The following is a 15,736-nucleotide window of genomic DNA, read 5'->3' on the forward strand; positions in this document are numbered from 1 at the left end:
TCACTGAGGCTATTTATGAACCAATTATATGCTCTTCTATAATAAAAATGTAAGGGTTCAATTAAAAAATCATTGGTTAATTTTACTAATTTTGTCCAAATTGTCCAGCTTAAAAATATATCAAATTCACCACAGTGATTTAGCTGGATGATAAACTTGGCGCATCCTTTGACACCACTTCTTGGTTAGCTTAAAACAGATTGTCCAGGCTTGAGGCTCTAGTCTGCAGTCACTCTGTGATTTAAGACTTGTGAATCCCCACAGCACGCAGTGTCAGGATTCTCTGGTGCCAGCGGGCGAGTGACCACAAGTATGTGATTTCCATACAAGCGGTCACATGCCGACTAGACGTTAGCGGCCTCACTCAATACAAGTGAATTGGGTGAAGCTAGACATGTCTAGTCGGAATGTGGTCAGAAGTATGCAAATCACATGAAAGTCAGCACCGGTGAATCCTGAGAGTGAACACTGTGCACACTGTCAGAATTTACAAATCTGCAGTCACATAAAGTGACTGCCGACTTGAGCCCCAAACCTGGATAACCCCTTTAACCCTGCTCTAGAGATTGCTGGGGGTCCTTGTGGTCGGACCACCACTGAGCAGCAAATTATCGGCGATCCTATCAATAAGTGAAAACCTCTAAAGATGAATATCAGCAATGCCACCTCCTCTATCATGAGCAATTGCCAATTAATACTGCCTTTTCTACACCGGTCCTGTATGCAATATATTCTTAGCCACCAAATACAATATTCCACCCAGGAATTGTCCTTACTTCCTTTTTTTAGCAATACATACTCTTTACATTCTCTTTGAATTTAGAAGCCATTCCATAATGTAATATTGCAGGTACAAGCACTGTGCCGCAGATAATCTATTCCTGGGGGAACCTAAATGAGAAGAAGCAGTGAAAAGCTTATGTTTTTATAGTGCAATATATCCATATGGGAAAACTAATGTGGCTATTGAAAATGTCATGTAAGTATGGTGCGTCCAAAGCCGCATTAGATGATAGAAAACAGCTACAAATACAATAAATATAGAAGGCGAAACAGCATAAGAAAACCATAGCGGAGAAAGAAGGGGAAAATCCACAAACTAGTCAACACTCATGTGAACAGGAGGCAAGAGGTGGTGGACGGGATGGACGGGAAGATCTATGGATGGATGGGTGGGTGGGTTGGTGGGTGAATGGGTGAATGGATGGGTGGGTGTATGGACAGATGGATGGATGGGTAGATGGATGAATGGGTAGGTGGATGGATGAATGGGTAGGTGGATGGATGGATGGATATAGGGAAGGGTATAGGGATGGATGGATGGATGGATGGGTATAGGGATGAATGGATGGGTATAGGGATGGGTAGATGGATGAATGGGTAGGTGGATGGATGGGTGTAGGGATGGATGGATGTATGGATGGGTGGGTGGATGGATGGGTGAATGAATGGGTGGGTGGATGGGTAGATGGATGAATGGGTAGGTGGATGGATGGATGGATGGATGGATGGGTGGATGGATGGGAATAGGGATGGATGGATGATGAGTAGATGAATGTTAGATGGATGACGAGTATATGAATGGATGGATGGGTCGATGGATAGGTGGATGGGTAGATGGATGGATGAGTATATGGATGGATGGGTGAATAGATAGATGGATGGATGGATGGATGGATGGTTAGATGGATGGATAGATAGATGGATGGATAGATAGATGGATGGGTAGATGGATGGGTGGATGGATGGTTAGATGGATGAATGGATGGGTGGATGGATAGATAGATAGATGGATGGTTAGATGGATGGGTGGATGGATGGTTGGATGAATGAATGGATGGGTGGATGGATGGTTAGATGGATGGGTGGATGGATGGTTGGATGAATGAATGGATGGGTGGATGGATGGATAGATAGATGGATGGGTAGATGGATGGGTGGGTAGGTGGGTGGATGGATGGATGAATACAGTCGAACAAGAATTCTATCAATCATTGGTAAGACCGCCCACTGGACACCTAAGCTGAGAAGGAGCAGAGACGTCAATGAAGAAAATACAAGTTATACTAAATTGTTTCTTTCAAAATGGTAAATCAATCTACTCCGCTCCTCCTTCTCTATAATATGGTGTTCGCTGATCAGATACTATGTACAATGAGGCGAGTCTCCTTTAATGAGATGGATGGCTTTGCTAATGTTGTAGTTACAGCACTATAAGTCTGAATAAAGTCACTATTTATTTGCAGATATAGGGGTAAAGGCAACCCCTGATACTAGAAGTATTTTTAGAGGTTCTTTTCTTAAAAATGTGTGAAAAATAATACTATGCATTTCTGTCCATTAAATTAGTTTTTAGTCTTGCTGTATTTTGCATAGCAGGGGTTTTGTCCTTTTTTGTATCTGGTATAATTAATTCCAGTGCTGGAAGACAATGTTTTTCTATTTCAAATAGCGGCATTGCTTCTCAGTATATTGGGGATTAGTGCGCAGCCTTCTAAGAGCCCATGTCGTTACTGCCATCTAGTGGTCATACACAGCAGCACCACTCAGGTCTCAACAACTTAGGTCTCCATTTATTTTTACTAATTTTTATATAAACGTGCGGCAAGTATTTTGACCACATAGAATGTATCTGAACATACAGAAAATATATTGTACAATGAACAGCAGAGATAGAGATGTTGTGGCCGGTGGACTGGTTCAGCCAGATATTTAATTCTACTTATCTATAAGGAACCTTTCACACTACAGATGAACAGTCAAACATGAACAGATTCTATAGTTTTATGGGAAAAGATTCAGTACAACTTGTCATTTCAAATCTGTTCATTGTGGACTTAGGAGTCCAGTGGGTGGTCCTATCCATTCACTGTGAGACCCCCCCACTGGACTCTCAAAACACAGAGTGAGGAGGACATTAAATGGTAAATTACAAGTTACACTAAATTATTTTCTCCAAAACTATATATCAATCTGATGAGCAAATCCGGCTCTATAACCTACAGCTGGGAGACTGTATCGTACATAATAGTTATTAGTATATTCAATGCATATCACCATTCTTAAGGCTTCTGTCCACCATTCAGTTTTTGGGTTCCAAATTATGTGTCTGGTAATCTCTTCTAATTATTACACTGAAGTCGTGTTTTTCTAAAATGGATATTATTAACATTCTTTTTATTGTGAGCGCCCCCTAGTGGCGGCTGTAGGTAGCTGCTACGGGTAGCGTCACAGCTGGCTGGGAAAGCAGCATATTGTTAACCCTCCCTTCTCCAACACAGGCTTCTGCAGACCTGTATTTATAGCAGGCATAACACTGTGACACAGATAAAAAGCCAGGCGGAAATAACAAAGTCATAGTGAAACGATGTGCATGGAACGGAAAAGAACAAAGCTGCAACACATCCATCTATCTATCGATCTATCTATCTATTATCTATCTCTCTATCTCTCTACATCTCTATCTATCTCTCTATCTATCTATCTATCTCTCTACATCTCTATCTATCTATCTATTTATATCTCTATCTATCTATCTATATCTCTATCTATCTATCTATCTATATCTCTATCTATCTATCTATCTATCTCTATCTCTATCTATCTATATCTCTATCTATCTCATATCTATCTATATCTATCTATCTATCTATCTATATCTATCTATATCTATCTATATCTCTATCTATCTATCTATCTATATCTCTATCTATCTATCTATCTATCTATCTATCTATCTCTATCTCTATCTATCTATATCTCTATCTATCTCATATCTATCTATATCTATCTATCTATCTATATCTATCTATCTATTTATATCTCTATCTATCTATCTATCTATATCTCTATCTATCTCATATCTATCTATCTATCTATTCATCTATATCTATCTATCTATCTATATCTCTATCTATATCATATCTATCTATATCTATCTATCTATCCATTATCTATTATCTATCTCTCTATCTCTCTATCTATATCTCTATCTATTATCTATCTATATCTCTATCTATCTATCTATCGATCATCTATCTATCTATTATCTATCTATCCATATATATCTATCTATCTATTATCTATCCATCCATCTTTATATCCATCTATTGATCTATCTACCAATCTATCCATTCAACTTTCTATCTATATATCTATATCTATCTATCTATCTATCTATCTTCTATATCTATTTATCTATCATCTATCTATCTATCCATATCTATCTATCTATCTATCTATCTATCTATCTATCTTCTATATCTATTTATCTATCATCTATCTATCTATCTATCCATATCTATCTATCTATCTATATCTATCTATCTATCTATCTATCTTCTATATCTATTTATCTATCTATCTATCTATCCATATCTATCTATCTATCTATCTATCTATCTATCTGTCTATCTACTTATCTATCTATCTATCTGTCTATCTATCCATATCTGTCTATCGATCCATATCTATCTATCTATCTATCTATCTTCTATATCTATTTATCTATCTATCTATCATCTATCTATCTATCTATATCTATCTATCTATCTATCTATCTATCTTCTATATCTATTTATCTATCATCTATCTATCTATCTATCTATCTATCTATCCATATCTATCTATCTATCTATCTATCTATCTGTCTATCTATCCATATCTATCTATCTATCTATCTATCTTCTATATCTATTTATCTATCTATCTATCCATGAAACTTCATATCCATTCATCCATCTGTAAGGCTACTGGAAAACCAGAGTTATGGTATATTCTCTCTATACGTTATTATTTGTTTGTACGTTTTTTTACAGCAGTCAAAAGCGACAAGTTTTTTTCAAGCAGCAGAAACCTCTTCGGGAAACGCTGGCTTCTTTTTTTTTTTCTTAACTTCTTAACATTTTATTTTTTGGTTATTTTCTGTTAACTTTTTTTATTTTTTTTTTTTAGCATTTTTGGGGCCAATTTTCTCCGTTTTTTTTTTACATCTGTAAAGCAAATGAATACAATGCTAGGATTTGTTGAATGCTTAAAACATGCTCAATAAGGCACAGGCGGGGTTTTTTTTTTATAGGTTTTCCATTGACTTCTATTGTGAAGTATGGAGCGTCTTCCTATAAAACACCTGAAGAACGGACGTCATCACTTTCAACCCTTTGCCTTTTTTGGAAGTCTGAAGTGTTTAAAAGATGCTCCAAAGCTTGAACGTAGGAACAGAGGGTCATTTTTCCATAGAAATGAATAGGAAGATTCTTTTGAGTGCTTTCTGGGAGCTTTTTTCAGGCATTTTATTGGAGCTGACACCATTGAAAACTTGGGGAAAAAAACTACTGTGAAAATACCCTTACAGGGGATGTACAGAATTATAAAACAATAGCTGTTCTGTTTTTCCACATCTCAAGTGAACCTATCAGGTTGTTCATGCAGTTCTGTCTGGGGGCAGCATCAGCAAACTCCGGCTATCCTAGAAATCCCTGGCAGCCATGTGCTGTCGGAGCATGTTGGGACTTGTAGTTTCATGACAGCTGGAGTGCCCTAGATGCCAAAGATTTTGATCCTTGATATATTGTTTTTGTGGAAAAGTATATTTCAGTATAACTAATATTTTATTCATTTATATATCCGCTCTTTCCATCCTTAGGAGTCCACTAGGCGGTGCTACATTGTGATTGACAGTTTCGCCTCTGCGCACAGTCATACAGAAATAGTCGTTAACTGATTGGGACGACTCATTAAACTCCGAAGAATAGAGAGAAGAGATTTAAATAAATAAAATATTTCCCCACAAAGCAACATGTTCATTTGCTCGGTTCCTCCTCCTGTTCTATAACATACGGCCTGCGGATGAGAAGCTTTGTTCACTGTAGCACTGACGCACACACACACGTTTCTTTGTCCGAAAAGAAATAAATAGAAATAATCATATTTGTCATCACCAAATTCATATAAGATCAATGTATGAAAATGTAACATTATTTAACCCGCAAAGAAAAAAATCAAAAAACGAAAAATTGCCATTTTTCTGCCAACAAAGTGATCAACTTATCCTATGTATTCCAAAACAGTACCAATAAAAACTGCGGCATAGCAGCACGCTTATTGTAAAGGGATGACAGAGGTTAGTAATGTGGCCCAGGGTTTTCTCTTATTGTCAAAGATTTGGGAAAATAAAGTAGGAGACCCCCTGTCCGGCTGCAGGGTGCACTTACAATGTGTCTGAGCAATATCAGGCAGGTAGTTATTAACTGGTTGTCACTGAACACTCCTGAGTGTGATTCAGCAGCTTCCTCTGATGTAACGTCCACAGAGAAGCTCTTCTTCTTCAGCTCTGCTCTCATGATGGGGCGTGACTAAAGATGTCATTCTGATTGGCAGCTGGCTCCCCGCAGCCTAACTGCGGGGAGCCAACTGTCAATCAACATTACGCCAGCAGGCATGCACCATCAACAGAGCAGGCGGAAGAAGAAGAAGAGCTGCTCTATTGACATGGAGAAACTGAATCGCTGGCAGGAACAGCCTGCGCCAGGTAGAATAGGCAGGTAATTGCCCCTTTTAGCAATTGCCTGCCTGTTAATTTTTAGCCAATAGTAAAAATAAATTCCTGGATAACCTCTTTAAAAATTATAAAAATATTATCTTAGGTGGAGCTGGACACTTAAGTGTGCTTAATTTACATAGGGAAAACCTGGTGAAATGGAACCTGTCCAAACTGCGGGCAGCTTGAATTGCAACCAGGTATATTATTCACTTAGAAGATCTGGCGTTTCAGAGATTATATGCTTTGAGGATCCAGCTGTGGAACACAGCAAGAGACAAGACTAGTCTGGTGCCGCCCTCGGATAGCTTCTGCCACCATCACAGCAGATGATTGACAGGTCTCTCCCTTGCTTGCAGATTGGGAGAGACCTGTCAATTACATGAGCAGCCCTGGGAAAAGCCAATCATGGGCAGTGGGGGGGGGCAGAGCTGGACTTGTCTCGTCTCCAGATCTTCAAAGTATATTTTCTCTGAAACACCAGACAATATTATAGCTGGATGCAGTTATGTAGACAGATCTAAGATTCATATTGCCCAAACTGCGAACAAACTCCCTTTTACATCTGGTGAGAAAATGGGACTTGTGAGAAGTTCATATTTGGGAAAAAGAAGCAAAGAAAATCAAGGCATAAAAGGTTAAACTGTTTCCATATACGCTGTAATATTTTTTAAAGAAAACCTGTGTCCTCTCAGTCTGTTTTAGAAAATAATTGTCTCCTTGGATGACAATTTTAAGCATCTTTTCTTTGATCTCTATTATTATGCCAATCCTCTGTTACTACTAGTAGAAATGCATCAATTAATTGACAATTGGGTGTTACCTTTTGGAAGTGTGCACAATCTTATACTGTCCAATCAGTGCTGACATGTAGGAAAACGCCTCTTTACATATAGAACCCAGTTGTCATTTTATTTATGAATAATCAAGAATAACAGAGGAACGTAACAACACTGAGCCATAAAAATATGATCCAAAAATTCTTATTTCATTTACTCTCCACAAGGAGAAACGTTCCCCCTTAGACCTCAGTCCTGAGCGTCTCGACCAGCCAAATCACTTCTCATACTTTGCACTGATGAAGGGTAATAGCCTGAAACAGTGTCTGCAAATTGAGATTCTGATTTGACTTTTATCCTAAATCATATTTCAAGGCTCGTTAAAGGGTCGATTGTGACTTGTAGAATCACTGATTCCAACAGGTGGCGCTATAGAGTTCAAGTCCTCTGTCTCTCTGAAGAGGCAATTTGCATATTATATTTCATTTACTGAAACTGATATTTCCTGAGAGCGGAATAGGTCAACTTTAATAAATACATACTTTTAGAGTGTTAGAAAACCAGTGATACCTATAAGGAGCTGCTGATTATAATATTTTGAATTTGTGCTTTATTTTTAGTTGTGTGTCATACTGGAGCCGATGCAAGAATTAATGTCAAGACATAAAACATATAACCTAAGTCCACGAGACTGTCTGAAAACCTGTTTGTTTCAAAAATGGCAGCGAATGGTTGCACCACCAGGTGAGTACTATGTATTCATCTACTGTAGACAATATATATATATATACTGTTCAATGGCAGGGAGAATCATTTTTGGTCATAAAGGCTAACCATTCTTTTGCTAAAGAGGTCTAATTCTATGCAATTTGTTATGCAAAAAGCCTCTTCACAGAGGAAGAGATCAGGGTCTCTAGTGCAGCCATAGATTTTCGTCATAAGTCAATATGGCATGTATGAAGCAGTCTCACCAGGAGCTGAGACGCCTGCTGTGTTACACAGCTGGCATCAGCCTATAACTACAGCAGTTGAGCATTCTCAAATCACTGTAGTTTGACCACTTAAATGCCGTCAGTGCCGGGACCCCGATTGGGTTATCATGGAGGTTGAAGGCCCCCATAGCTGACACAGGCTGATCTCCATAGGAGAACCACAATTTCCCTATATACTGCAATACTATGATATTGCAGTATATTGTATAAGTGATCGAACAATCGCAGGACAAATACAAAGTAAAAATGTAAAAAAAAAAGCTTTAAAAAATATAAGCTAAAAATATTTAAAAAATTTAATCACTCCCTTTTCCCCATTTAGAAAGAAAAAAAGAACTATTTGGTATCATCGTGTCCCAAAAAGTACAATATATCAAAATATAAAATTATTGAAACCATCATTTTTTTTTCACCCAGAAAATAGAAACTCTGAGCAACTTTGCTAATGCTATAATCATAATCAGCCAAACTATTCTTACCGGACAATGAATGTCATAAAAACAAACCCCAAAAACAATTGAGGTTTTTTTTCGCAATTTCACGGCACTTGTCTTTTTTTTTTCGTTTTTCAGTAAATGATTCTGGTAAAATGAATGGTATTATTCCAATCTACTACTCGTCCTGTAAAAAACAAGCCCTATTACAGCTATGTCGACGGCAAAATAAAAAAGTTATGGCTCTTGGAAGTAGGGGAGAAAAAAAATGAAAGCTCAAAAATGAAAAATTCCTTGGTCAATAAGGAGGATCTGTCACCATGTGAAAAGAGTTCAGATTTTGCTCCTATTTTATCCCCGATGCTGCTCCCCTAAGTATTGTAGTTTTTACTTCTTTTAAAATTTGCCATACAGTTTCTTGAGATATGGGGCTTTTTATTTAGTACTTTTCTTTCTGGTCTTTAAAGACAAAAATCCTTTCAGGTCTTTAAAGCCCAGGAGGATCTTGTGCGTAACGCCCCCTTGTGAAGACCAGAAAAATTGGCACTAGATAAAAAACCCAATATCTCTAGAACCGTATGATGGATTTTAAAAAAGAAAAAAGAATACTCAGAGGAGCAAAGGGGATAAAATAAGAGCAAAATATAGTCACTTTTAACCTGGTCACAGGTCCTATTTAATGGGTTAAAGTGCCAATAAATAGATAAATAGCCAAATCAAGCAAAAATACCACTATTTGCATGCAGGTGTTTCGGGGTTCTTGCCCCTTATCAGTGCAATGTGGGGGACTACTTGGCTGGTTAAGATACCATTATGGGGTGTCCAAGGGGTTTATACGTCACTCAATGCATCCTTAGGAAATTTAATAAGCAAACAGATTCTTCACAGAGGAAAAGAACTGAAATTCATTGTGACATCCTTAAAAAGAAGACTTTAAGACTTAAAATCCAATGCTAGTTGGACATGGAAATAATGCAAGGTAGAGTTGGCGCCTCCATGCTTTTTTACAATCCCAATGTCATGCAAGGTGAGGGAAGGCACAAGTGTACAACAAAGGGAACGGTGGGAAGGAAGCCCAACAACTAGGGAAAAGAGGAGTGGAGACTCCTAGGCAGATCTAATATCACCCTGCCTTCCCTATCGTCCCTATATAGGTTCCACACCTATCGCCGAGCAGGAACCTAATCCCTGAATGTCCCTAGAGCTTGGCCCTAGAAAGAGAGGAGACGGGGTGAGCACTAGTCAGGTCCCACTACAAACTAAAGACAACAAGGTAAACAAAGAAAGGGCATACACTTAGCTTGAGCGGACACCAGAAAGATAAAGCCAACTGTCCTCCAAGGGCACCAGAAAAGAAACTAGCCAACTGCTAGTGCTCCAATCCTGCACAAGGTACATAGAACTATCACCGGTGACTCTCTGGAGAAACTTAGAGTTTTTAATTGCCAAGCAAGGGTGTGTCAATCAGCAGCAGAAGGTGGAGGTCGCTGCTGGGTACTAAAGGAAGAAGGATATAACTATACCACAGAAATAGGAGGATCAAGAATGTGTCTGCAATGCCAAGCACAATGACCTTCTACAGCCGGATCTAGAGCGACTGTCTGTCACACCTGACACACCTGTGACACCCATTTTGTCAGTATGACATTATCAATCCAAGAGTAGAGATTGGTAGACTAACGGAAATAAGCTTATATGAAATGAGAGAGGGTTCCTATGCATCTCTATATCACCTGTGTGACTCTAACTTCACTGTATTGATGTCAACTGGAAAGGCCATGTCACCGTTCTACAGGATTGGTATTCATAAAAAATACCATAAACCAGATTAGATTTCATGTCACATATATAGATGGAGCTATCCTTTCATGAATAGCTGTCATTATACATTCTTTATCATATGACCGCCATGTCTCCAAGTACTTAACTAATTTGGCTATATTATTTGTGTCTCACAGCAGAACCTACAAGACAGACGACCACCAAGAGGCGGAAAAGGAAAAATTCTAACAGCAGTACAGGAAACAACACAAACAGCACAAACTCCAAGAAAAAAGCACCAGCCGCACATCTCAACTTATCCAGTCAAGTACCTGTAAGCATCCTTTGGTTAATGCTGGTCTTGTACATCTTGCGTGTGACTTTTCGTTAGGGGCATTATCCCAAAATAATCAGAAGTTCAGAAGGTGATAGTATAAAATATATGACAAATAATCATGAATATCATTTAGTAAAGTCCACAAAAATGAACACTGGAAGGCTATGCTGGAGGATAATTGGGGTCCGACCATAAATGACATAAATTAAAGGAAATGAGTCGTCAGAAAATGACCTATTGCTTAAATCAGGTTTTGGTGTTAAATGTCTTTTTCTTCATCTCACAATGTTTATTATAAAAAAAAAAACTGAACCTGGGGCCGTTTTCAACCCTATCAGGAAGCCTTTTCAGTAGGATTGTGATCAGCAGAGACAGAATTACAATCACACAGCTGATAACATTACATTACTGGATTACATTACTGCCGGGGTGGGGAACCTTTTTTCTGCCAAGGGCCATTTGGATATTTATCCCATCATTCGGGGGCTCAACAAAATTATCAACTTGAAATTTATCCTGCTATGTTATATCAAACAATTAATTTACTCCCCCCTGCTTCTCTTTGGTGCAGCGTATGACGTTAGGTGGTATTGAAGATGTTGTTACTCTCAACTGCTTTTCCAGATTTGCTTCAGTCTGGACATTACAGGAGACATTGGTGGCATATACATCACAGGAGATGCTGAGGACATATACATCTCAGGAAACACTGGAGCATATACATCACAGGACATATATATATATATCAAAGGAGATGCTTGTGCATACACATCACAGGAGATGCTGGGGGCATCACATAGGAAACACTGAGGCTGCAGCATAAACATCACATAGGAGACTCTGGGGCTGGGACATATGCATCACATAGGAGACATATGCTGGTGCAGAAGCATATACAGCCATATACATCACATTGGAGATACTGGGGCTGCAGCATAAACATCACATAGGAGATACTGGGACTGAATCATATACATCACATAGGAGACACCAAGGCTGCAGCATATACATCACATAGGAGACTCTAGTGCTGCAGCATATACATAACATAGGAGACACTTGGGCCTGGGGCATATATATCACAGGAAACGCTGGGGGCATATACATAACAGGAGATGCTGGGACATATATGACGCGCCCCCTGGGCCGTGGGGTACCCGGTACTGGGCCGGTAAATGATGGGGAATGTCACAGTGGCGGTGACCCGGTCCGTGACCCAGGGCGGTCAATAAAAAGGGGTTATTGATAGGGGATTTATAGTGATTGTATAAAGTTCGTGACGCCACCTGTGGTATGCGGCTAGGGGAGCCGCCGCTGCGGAGCAGGTCCTCTGGAGCTGATGTTACTGCAGCAGGGATGGTATAGCTCTCCACAGGTAGAGCTTAGCTCCAGGGCAGTGTAGATGTAATAGGTTGTGCTGGGCGTTGTAGTGCAGGGGTTGATGGCGAAGCAATAATCACAGAGACAAAGAAGTGCAGTCCTCAGGGTCTTTACTCACGGTTGTTGCAGTCCGAGTTACAGGTACCACAGTAACTTCCCTCGTCGTGCTGCGCTTACTCAGGGAGGGGTTCAGTCCACCCTCAGATATCTCCGGAGTACTTAACGGGACCCCCTTCTGTGTCCTTTCTCTGGCCGTCTCCCTACACCTCATACCAAGTGTCCCAATCCGGTACCTGCGGGCCTTGTCGGGCGACATCTGTTCCGTCCCCTGGGTCCTCTATAGCTACCTTCTTGGTGAGACTGATATGGACTGTTGGCTGCAGGACTTGAAATACTGCAGCCTCCGGTTTCTAGTTGAGTCATAAAGTTCTCTGCTAGTTGAGGGACCGGTCCCCTTTCTGTGGCCTGACCCCTCCACCTCCTGGTAGATTCGGGCGTACGGGTGGCTTCCAGCACTGCCTGTACCCCTGGGGTCCCTTCTTCCGTTCCTGGAGCCCTTCCTGCTCCCTCTCCTCAGGCCCTCTGCCTGAGCAGAGCTCCTGCAGAGCCCTTGACTCGCCCCCTGGGCCGTGGGGCACTCGGGACCGGGCTTCGGGGCAATGCTGGGAGTAGTGGTGGCGACCCGGTCCCGTGGCTCAGGGTGGTCAGACCAGTGGTAGTCTGCTGTGTGCTGTAGGTAATGTCCGACTACGCCACCCGTGGATTGCGGCTATTATGAACCGCCGCTGCAAGGCAGACCGCTGAGGCTGATGGTGTTTGCAGCTGAGGTAGTGTTACTCCCCACGGGAAGAGTGCAGCCCCAGGGCAGTGTAGAGGATGGTGGGGGTGATGGTGCAGAGAGTCCCAGTGCCGTTAGTGCTGGAGGAGCAAGGAGTACACAGACAACGTACTGCAGTCCAATGTCTTTTACTCACAGTTCATATGCTCTGGGTCACTTCGGCGCAAGCAGTGACCACCCAAGCCGTGCGGTGTCCACCAGGTGAGGGACTCGGTCAACCCCCAGGCACTTCAGGAGTATGGTTCAGAGCTCCTTCCTATCCTTCCTTCGGCTCATGCCCCGCCAGTGACCAAGCTTCTGTCCAGCTCCCGCGGGTCTATGCGGGCAAACGTGGGCCCCGTTTCCCGCTACCTTATATGGTATGCCTTCCTAGCAAGGTTTGGCAAGGGGTCGCACCAAGTGATGGTCGCGACCTCCGGTTCTTGGCTGAAGATTATTAGCTTCCACCAAATTGGGATCCGGTACCCTCTTCTTGCCTGACCCGTCACCCGATTCACGTTGGTCCTTAGGGTCCCTTCCACCTTCTTGTTCCTGAGCCCTTCTGTTTCTCGGCCACTTCTTTCCCTTTCCTGTTCCTTCTCTTCTCCTCTGTTCCTTCTCCTCTCAGGCCCCGGCCTTTTCTCTAGGCCTGCCTCTGAGCAGAGCTCCTACAAAGCCTCTGCTCCCTGTCTTCTCTTCTGCTTTCTCCACCGAACAGACTGAACCTCGATCTAAGATGGTGCCCACCTTTTATACTTCCCTCTAGAACATGAGCCCAGGTGACCAGCAACCAATGAGCCCCTACCTGCGCTCAGGAACCGTCCCCTCCTGCTGCTACATCACTGGGTTTTCCTCCCCCCTCCCCACTCCAGCCAGGGACATGGTCTGTCGTGCCTGCATTAATATTTAAATGGGAGCACCGTTGAGCTGTCCCCCGGAAATGGGGTGTGTGTGATGCATGCAGCTAACTGAGCCCTGGTCCATACTCCATCCTTACCCAGGAGTGGAATATCACACCTCTGGGTGAGGTGCAATACCTCTGTAGCGACCGAGCCCTCGGGGCTCTACACCCTGCTCCACTCCTCTCACTGTAGACGGTTCTCTCGCTCTCTGCCCACTGTTCTGATCTCTCTAAACAAGATGGCTTCTCTATTTATACCTTTCTTCCATGTGCTCCCCTAAGCTACTTCCTCCACCCACACCCACTACATAGCTCCTCCCAACAGCTAGGGACCCGGGACTGTGCTCTCCCTTAGGAGCTATCTCGCCCTACCCCCACTGCGGGTATGTGTTGGATGCAGGTGTTAGGGTCCCGAGCTGTACTCCTTCCTTACCTGAGAGTGAGATACCACACCTCTGGGTGAGATGCAGTACCTCTGTGGCGACCGAACCCTCAGGGGCGCCACATATACATCACAGCAGATGCTGGGGCATATACATCACATTAGACACTGGGGCATATAGATCACAGGAGACGCTGGGGCATACACATCACAGGAGATGCTAGAGCTGGAGCATATACATCACAGGAGATGATGGGGAATATACATCACAGGAGACACTAGGGGCATATATATCACAAGAAACACTGGGGCATATACAGTACATCACAGGAGATGCTGGGGCATAGACATCACAGGAGGTGATGGGGCATAGACATCACAGGAGACACTGGGGCATATACAGCATAGGAGATGCTGGGGCATACACATCACAAGAGATGCTAGAGCTGGAGCATATACATCACAGGAGACACTAGGGGCATATACATCACAGGAGACACTAGGGGCATATACATCACAGGAGACACTGGGGCATACACATCACAGGAGATGCTGGGCATACACATCACAGGAGACGCTGGGGTTGCCTCTCCTTTCTTAATCTGTAGGACTTGATCGCAGAGATCGCTGACTCCACCCACAAAGTACGTCCCGACGCTGGCAATGGCCAGTATCAGGACATAATCGTTCATTGCATATGCTGCAGCATTCAGTAGTGAATGCTGAGTGTGAACGCTCGCAGCATAAGGAGCAAATAAAGGGCTTGTGGCTGGTGCTTTGCCGGCTGCTAGCCTGAGCACTACAATCCCCGGGAATCTGCCAGGGGTCAGAGAGTAAGATTGCAGGCCATAATCAATCCCCAGGCTGGAGGTTTCTCACCCCTGCATTACTGGATTTCTGTATACAGCTGATAACTCAATAGGTGATGTCACAGTTCCACCTCTCTTCATAATGACCTGTGCACATGCTCATTAGATGCTTCATTACAAGAGAAAGGGTCTCAGCTAGTCTATTGCTGCTAATGTAAATGTGATTTCCTGAAAAAAAAGAAGTCAGAGTCTAAAAAAGACAGTGGGAAAATTGCATTAATAAAGATTGTGATGGGGGGAATTGATAAAGATAAAGATTAATATAGATTGTGGTACATCGCCGACAGTGTGCTCCCTCACCAGCTCTAAAAAGAAGTGACAAGTTGGCAAGATTGCACAATGACAGTATCACAACAGCGAGCAGGGACAGCGTACTGAGCATGCGTCCGAATTGTCACCCGGCGTACGCTTAGTATAGCTAATAGCCCAACCTCTGAAAGGGTCGTTTCTGATGAGGATCAGTTTTGGGGTGGGGACAGCAGTTACAGCAGTGACCCCAGACCCGGCCACTAAATAATATCTCGTTTGATAATCCCCAATGCATGC

General features: G+C 42.2%; 1 protein-coding gene across 3 annotated transcripts in view; it reads left to right on the forward strand.

Annotated features, from left to right (window-relative positions):
- The window catches only part of LDB2 (LIM domain binding 2), a 548,527-nt gene that overhangs the window by 526,887 nt on the left and 5,904 nt on the right, over positions 1 to 15,736 (forward strand). For all 3 annotated transcript variants that reach the window (XM_073647144.1, XM_073647134.1, XM_073647155.1), the window contains exons 6-7: positions 7,938 to 8,061; positions 10,702 to 10,838. In XM_073647144.1, coding sequence (XP_073503245.1) covers positions 7,938 to 8,061; positions 10,702 to 10,838 — 261 coding nt within the window. The remainder of the gene's footprint in view (positions 1 to 7,937; positions 8,062 to 10,701; positions 10,839 to 15,736) is intronic.

This window comes from Phyllobates terribilis, unplaced genomic scaffold, assembly GCF_046119375.1.
Source record: "Phyllobates terribilis strain yellow unplaced genomic scaffold, ASM4611937v1 Scaffold_1__5_contigs__length_1240528914, whole genome shotgun sequence".
Lineage (NCBI taxonomy): Eukaryota > Metazoa > Chordata > Amphibia > Anura > Dendrobatidae > Phyllobates > Phyllobates terribilis.